This window comes from Echinops telfairi, unplaced genomic scaffold, assembly GCF_000313985.2.
Source record: "Echinops telfairi isolate 266 unplaced genomic scaffold, ASM31398v2 ScPeMD7_7424;HRSCAF=8462, whole genome shotgun sequence".
NCBI classification, from domain to species: Eukaryota; Metazoa; Chordata; class Mammalia; order Afrosoricida; family Tenrecidae; genus Echinops; species Echinops telfairi.
This window is the reverse complement of record NW_022111324.1, coordinates 59802420-59810109: the sequence shown is the minus strand read 5'-3', so window position 1 is coordinate 59810109 and position 7690 is coordinate 59802420. Positions and strand designations below refer to the sequence as shown.

Genomic DNA, 7690 nt, shown 5'->3' with positions numbered 1-7690 from the left:
AGAAACGATGTACAAATGTGCTTTACACAATTGATGTGTGTATGGATTGGGATAACAGTTGTATGAGCCCCTAATAAAATGTTAAAAAAAAATCAAGAAAGCTGTTTGTTGAGGTTGTATCCTCTCATCAGACTTATTCAATCTGTATGCTGAACAAATAGCGGAGAAGCTGGATTATCTGAAGAAGAATGCTGCATCAGGATCGGAGGAAGGCTTAGTAACAACCTGCAGTATGTCGATGCCAGCCTTGCTTGCTGAAAGCGAGGCCTTGGAGCACTTCCTGACGAGGATCAAGGACTGCAGCGTTCAGTATGGTACAACTCAACGTAAAGAAAACCAAAATCCTCACAGCTGGACTAACATGTGAGATCGGGATAAATGGAGAAAAGATTGACGTCAAGAATTTCTTCCTGCTTGGATCCACAATCCATGCTCATGAAACCACCAGTCAAGAGATCAAATGATACACTGCACTGGGTAAAATGCTGCACAAGACCTCTTTAAAGCGTGGACTAACAGGGATGTCATGTCGAGGAGCAAGGTGCACCTGACCCAAGCCGTGGTGTTTTAAACGGCCTCCTATACAGGTGAAAGTTGGACACTGAGTAAGGACGTCCAAAGAAGAATCGCTGTGTTTGAATTACGTAAGGTGCTGGCAGCAAGGTCTGCCATAAGAACAAGTAAATCTGTCTTGGAAGAAGTACAGCCAGAATGCTCCTTAAAGGCAAGGATGGTGAGTATTTTGGACGTGTTATTAGAAGAGACCAGACCCTGGAGAAAGACCTCACGCTTGGTTGAGGGGCGATAGAAAAGAGACGATCCTCAACAAGACGGATTGGCACAGTGGGCTCGAGCACGGGAACCACGGCGAGGGTGGTGCCGTGTGTCCAGGCAGTGTTTAGTTCTGCTGTGCAGGGGGGTGGCTCGGAGGGGCGGGACCCACAGCACCGAACCACAACATCAGCAAAGAGTCCATGACCTGCCTTTTTTGTTTCATGAGGGTGGCCAGTTGAGTAAGATAATATTAAGAAGTTTTTGACCATCAGAGAAACATGGGGCATGTGACAAGAGGGAGGAAGAGGGGAGCGGGGGAGAGGCAGAGAATGAATGCAGAAGGAGCTCTTTTGCACCCACTCCTTTGTCTTCCTGACTGCTGTTTTCCAGCATGGAGACAATTCCAACTCTGAGTGACCTCACAGGACAGAGATGAACTGCCCTATACCATTTCTTGCCGGTAATCATCATGCAAGCAGACCACCAAGATATTCCCTAGCAGAGCCATTGGGGTGGGGGTTGGTTAGCAGCTGAGTGCTTAACTGTTGTGCCACCAGAGCGCCTGTCTTCCTTGTACTTACCTTCATTCTCATGTCCCTGGCATATTTCTCTAGCTCCTTCCTTATGTCGGCCCTCAACATCTTTGAGACATTGAGGACGATCTGCTTCCACTCAATGGGCTGGAAGCTATGAGGCTCGTGGGGAACGTACAGTCCAATCTTGACCTTCTTGACTGTATGCAGGTACTTCTTGTAGGAGTCTTCAAAGTCAAAGATGAGGTCACTCAGAGTCCGAAAGGTCAATGGCTTGTCCATCAGCTCAGCCCTTCGGCTCATACCAAGGGAGCCATAGCGGCCATTGCAATAAATCCCCAGCACAACATGGTGGAAGCAGTTTCCTGAGAAGTAGGTTTTAAAGCTGATGGGGAATCGCTCAATGGAAGGCTGCCCGTTGGTGAGGTATCTTAGACCATCGGAGTCAAGGAAAAGGAGGCCTTGAAGACACGGAGCTCTTGGTTCCCCAGGGAAGGAAAATGGCCCACACGGTCAATGAGGCCATCCCTCAGCCCCAGGAGGCCCAGAGCACACCTTTCCAGACTAGCGCTTTAACAAAAGGCTTACACGACAATTTCAAGTACTTACTACATGGTGCAAACCAAAGTCAACCTCAGACAGGAAACGAGAAAGCTTGGTCTTCTTTCTAGTAGTTAAATAAATGCGAAAGGAAATGCTCAGAAGGTACTCTTCCCCCACTGTGGCTTTCTACAGGAAGTGAGAGGTCGCAGTAAACCTGACAGAACCGCCTTCTTTTTCTGGGTCGCCTACATTTTCCACCATTGACAGGATGCAGTCTTACCACGGTGCTATTGCTCTGTTTGCAGAAGGCATCTGAGCTTTCCATCTCTGAGAGGATTCCACCTCACACAGGTTCTGGTGTTCACTGACTGGATTCTCTTGAGGATGTGACCAGACCTTATTTTGGAACATCAAACCTGGCTGCTGGGAGGCTGGTGGGGGGGTGGGGGGCAGTTGGGGAACTCCTGGAGGCAGGTGACAAGGAAAAGCAGAATCCAAGGAGAGGCAGTGGTGACACAAAAGAGGCAGCAGACTTGTTGATTATCTGATTGCAATGATAAGGGCCAGGCAGAAGTCAGAATCGGGGGCATCTGCATCTCGTCGGCCCCTTTCATTGGTCCTGGCACGCCCACCTCCCAGTCTTCCTAAGCAAGCTGCCTCCAGCACTCAAACCTCAAGGTGCCCTTCATTCCCCACCCTCTTGGCATCACCCTTTGGCTCTCTCCACTAATTAACCCATCTGGGGACAGGCACCTAGGCCCTTACTGGTACCTCAGTTTGAGCCAAACAGCGAGTCAGGGCTGGGTAAGCCCTCCCCTGACTCCGTCCCTGGACCTCTGAACAAGTACAACCTTGACCGCGTCTTGAAGGGCCAGGACAGTTTGGCTAGCCCATCTTGTACCCTGGAGAGAGTGGGCTCCTGACTCCCCGCGGCCACAGGTGGTACACTGTAGAACTGCTCGACAAGGTCTTCTTGGCTCCTAATCTTTATGGAAGCAGATCACTGGGTCTTTTCCCTAGGCATCGCTGGAAGGGTTTGAACTGCCAACCTTTAGGCGAACAAACCATTTGCTCTGCCCAGATTTTTTTAGTGATCCTTACACCCCAGCTTTTCTGGAGTCGGTGATATGAGCCAGTCACCTACTGAAAGCCCTGGTGATTCTACTGTCTTGACAAGGTAAATAATAAGCCAGGGCAGGAAACATAGCCCTTCGTGCACGGTGTGTGCTCCATAGGGGAAGGGCAGTTCCCTACTCTCTTCTGCACCAGGTCCTGGTCCCACTCAGATTTTGTTCCTACACGGTGGCCAGGTTGGTCTGTTTAAACCAAAAGTTGTACAAGTCACTTTTCCGCCACAAGATTGTTCAGCCTTTGTCATCTTCTGGAGGGTCTGGTCCCAGGCCCTTAGCAAAGTCCTGCCATGACTTGGGGCCTACCCCTTTACTTGGATGGTCTCATTCCCACATGCCCTGGACTAGCAGCAGCCAGCCCTAGCAGACCTTTGGCAGTCTTTAGAGAATACACCCTGGCAACCTAAAGAACCCACCTCCCACTGTCGACCGACCGCAGCACATCAAGTCTCTTCTAATCTGAAGTCACACAACGCCAAAAAACTTAAGTCACCTTGACGTGGCAAGGTCATTTATGTTACAAAGCTAAGAGTCCAAAGCAATGTATGAAATTAGAGAGGGGAAAATGCTAACAAAACAAATGCTATATTAAATTGCATTCATATTGTAGTAACAACTTCCTGTAAAGCTTGAGTCACACATCAGTCTTTTCGTTTGGGACTCAGTGGGCTATCCTCATGAGATCCAGCCTCACATCTGGATGGGTCCTTAGGGATTACTGTGTAATTGAAGGGAAGAAATTATGAGGCAGACAAAATTTTGGGGTGCTCACCTCCCTGAGTTCATTGCAGTGCTGGGGGCAGTTAAGGGGGGTGACAGTCCCCTGAGCAGTGAGAGCAAGAGCAACATGTCTGATCCTATAGATCAGCGGCTCTCAACCTGTGGGATGCGACCCCTTTGGGGGGTTGAACGACCCTTTCACAGAGGTCACCCGATTCATAACAGTAGCAAAATTATGGTTATAAAGTAGTAACGAAAATAATTTTGTAGGGGGTTTCACCACAACATGAGGAACTGTATTAGAGCATTAGGAAGGTTGAGAACCACTTTTGTCTATAGTATAAAGCTTCCAGGCAGACAGCAATCAGCTAGGTACTTGTACGAGGAAACATTATAAAGCAGCACTATTATGGGAGGATACTGTGGGGCCTCATCTCAATTGTGAGAATGTGATCGGGACTCATCGCTAATTCACAAGGGTGAAGGCCTCCCTCCACCCCCAATCCTGGCCTCCCAGGCTTCTTAAATATGAGAATAGAGAATTTGTCTGCTTGCACTCTCTTCCCATTCCTGTTTCCCTCATTCATCCTGCTCTTTCCTGGGCAAAGCAGAGCTCAAGAGGTGTCTGGTCAATGGGGCGTCCTCATGGAGAGAAAGACTCCTTCGGCTCTGAGAACAAAGGCCTACACTCAGCAGAGGGCTAACCCAGGAACTTCGGAAAGAAAGATGCTCACGGACCCCAGCCTTGAGGTCCTGAGGTCAGCTGTGCCCTGGGCCTGCTGTCTGGCACCTGGGGTGCCCCTCTATCACAATGTCTCCCACATACGCTTCCCTGCATCATGTGAGGTAACAGGGCCAGAAGGGTGTGAGGTCACAGCCTGTGTCCTCTTACATCAACTTGCACTTGCTTTCTGGGGCATTCCTTAGTTGCTTAAGTCAGTGTAACAAACACTTCCTGAGTGAGTTTCGAAGGTGCCAGACGCCCTGCTGGGGAGGGCTGTGGTGTCAAAGATGACGAATGTGGCCCTGGTGTGGGAGAGCTCACTGTAGCAGGGCAGATGGCCTCAAAAGGAACACACGAAACACAACCAGTGTGTAAGTCTGGGAGGAAAGAGGAGCCCTGGGGAGGCGGAACCTGGACAAACGGAGTCAGCCGGGTGGGCATATGGGAATGGGGAGGGGGGCCAGAGACCACTTGTCCATCATGTCTATGGACTTCTCCATCATGTGAGACAACTGGGGACCTGACATGGAGGTGAGGGTCAGGGCAGGGAAGTCGTCCCAGCTTTTCCAGCAGTGCCTCCACCCTGCTGGGAAACGTGGGCTAAGCTTAGCTTGTCTCTAGGGCAGTGGTTCTCAACCTGCCTCATGCCGCAACCCTTTCGTACAGTTCATGTTGTGCTGACCCCCAACCATAAACTTATTTTCATTGCGACCTCATCGCTGTAATGTTGCTACTGCTATGAATCAGGTGACCCTTGTGAAAGGATCGTTCAACCCCCAAAGGGGTCACGACCCACAGGTTGAGAACCGCTGCTCTAAGGGGAGCCTGTGACTCTAGTAGGCCTAGTACTTCAGCACCATGAATCAGCAACCAGGGTCAGTGAAGGTCCTAAAATAGCTGCCATGATTCAGAAGATCTAAGAGCTATCCCCCAACATACTTGCGTGGGAGCAGCCACATGCTCTTGAGCAAGACACAAAAGAGTGGCTCTTTGGGAGGCAGTCCTGATTTCTAAAATGGAAGCCAGTGGCTGCAGGCCTCGCCCAAGGCACAAACCAAGTCCCCCTGGGTGAAAGCTGCCTCTGCAGTGCCTGGTCAGTGACCTGCTCAAGGGCCGGCTGGAGACAGAGGCAAGGCGCCCAGGTCAAACCCTGCACTACCCCCAACAGGACAGCAGGCCTCAGGAATGCTGAGCGGGAGCAGAGATCCTGGGACTTTCAGAATTCAAACCTGCGTTTGTTGTCTCGGTCCAAGAGTGGCTCAGCAGTGTGACCATGTCTCCACCCTGCCCCCCCCGCCCCCAACCACTTTCAGAAACAGCACACTGTGGGAAACTAAGAAAAGCCAAGTGCCTGCCTCCCCCTACGATTCGGCCAGGCACACAGGCTGATAACAGGGCTGCCCCCAGCAATCCCAAACAGGCCAGGCAATTCCAGGCACCTGATGCCTGGATTTAATAGACACGTGCAGGGACAAAACTAAGTGAATCGAGTAAGATGTCTTACATAGCCTGGTCACTCAGACCTCCACCAGCCCATGCGTCCACCCCAAGGCCTTGGGTTCTCCCTCTTCAAACCAAATCCCAGGCCAATTGCCCACCCCCATTAAACTTGCACCGGGGCTGCTGAACAGCTGTAGTTGACTCTTGCCACTGAAAGGGGGCTGGGGGCCCCGAGCCATCTGCTACTGCCAGCCCTCCTCGCCTCCATTCCTGCTCCCTTGCTGGGCTCCCCAGGCACATGGTTCAGCTCCTTTGTGGGGAGCAGGAGGGGCTTCAATAAAGCTCAAGGTCCCAGTTGCCAAAGGTCAGCCAAGGCACCTGCGGGCCATGTCAGCACACCTCTGAGTGCTCTGCAGACTACCAAGAGGCTCAGATATGGCCCTGCCTGCGAAAATGTCCAGAGATCAAGAAAGCTGAATAGGCCTTGGATGTTGGCAGTTTAACGGGAGCATTGTCGCTTGGCACTCAGGAGTTCAACAGACCCCATGTACAGCCAGCTCCCCCATCTGCCAGTGGAGTCGTGGGGGCTGCTAGGACGGCCAGGAGGCTTTAGCAGCGCTTCCAAACTGGGACCGGCTAGGAATCAGGGCCACAAATTAGGCAATGACCCCCGTAGATGTGCTCTGGGATCATCTGCCATCAAGGAAGGCCGTGGCACAGGGCGGGGCCTCCGTGGCTAACCCGAGGACAGTCAACAACCACATCACCGACAATGGTTCCCAGCTGCCCCAGCGGATTCTCAATCACCTGGCCTGCTCCTGGTTTTCTCCTCCCTCTCCTGGTCGCCCTCCTACCTCCCTGACTGGCCTTCGAAGTCAGTTCTTTCACCAAAGAGCACTGAGCTTTCTTCCATCTTTTTCCTCTTCTCGATCAGCAACTAACCCAAAACACCAAACCAGTTGCTGTCGAGCTAATTCAGACGGATGGCAACAAGCTATTGACCAGAGTGTGCCCCATAGGGTTTTCAGGGGCTAATTTTTTGGAGGGGTGGTGCTGGTGGTGTGCGGGGGAGAGTAGGTGAAGCAGATTGTCAAGTATTCCTTCTGAAGAGTCTCTGTGTGGGTTTCATCCACCAACCTTACAATCAGTAGTGCAATGCAAGCCATTTGTACCACCAGATACCTGAACAGCAAGGAAGACCTCCTTCAACACTTGAAAGTCAGAGCCAAACTCACTGCCATTGAGTTGATGCCCGCTCATAGTGACCCCGCAGGACAGGGAAGAGCTGCCCCTGAGGGTTTCACGGGATTAGAAGGCTTTGTCTTTCTCCCATGACGGTGGCTCCAAGCTGCTGGTCTTGCAGTTAGCAGCCCAATGTGTGACTCCTCTGCCACCAGCACTCCCCCCACCCCCCTACACCATGGCTCTCAGTGTTGACCTTTCTCCTGAGTGCCCTACCCAGACGTCGCACTCCAACATGCCCCAGCACCTCACGTTCAACATGCCACGTCTTCACTCATCTCCTCCTCAATCGGGTCCTCCCCTTTATGCTCTTGGGTTTAAACTAGCACCTCCAATTCCAATGTCCCGTATTTCATCAGTCCACAGTGCTGGTCATGATTCCTCCACCTTCACGGTTGCTCTTAGTTCAGTTCTACCCTGAAGTACTTCACCCTTAGGTCCCTCTCATCCCTCCACCCCATCCTCCCAACACTGTCACCAGTCCAGAAACCCACCTTTATTCCTGTTTCTTCACTTTCGCTGGCATCCAGATGGCCTCCCAGTCTGGTTCATTCTTTCTGCTTCCTCCTCCTTCTCCTTCCCCG

General features: G+C 51.6%; 1 protein-coding gene across 1 annotated transcript in view; it reads right to left on the bottom strand.

Moving 5' to 3' along the window:
- The window catches only part of VASH2 (vasohibin 2), a 49066-nt gene that overhangs the window by 24527 nt on the left and 16849 nt on the right, over positions 1-7690 (bottom strand). The window contains exon 5 of the mRNA XM_004699880.3: positions 1356-1737. Within this exon, the coding sequence (XP_004699937.1) occupies positions 1356-1737 (382 nt within the window). The remainder of the gene's footprint in view (positions 1-1355; positions 1738-7690) is intronic.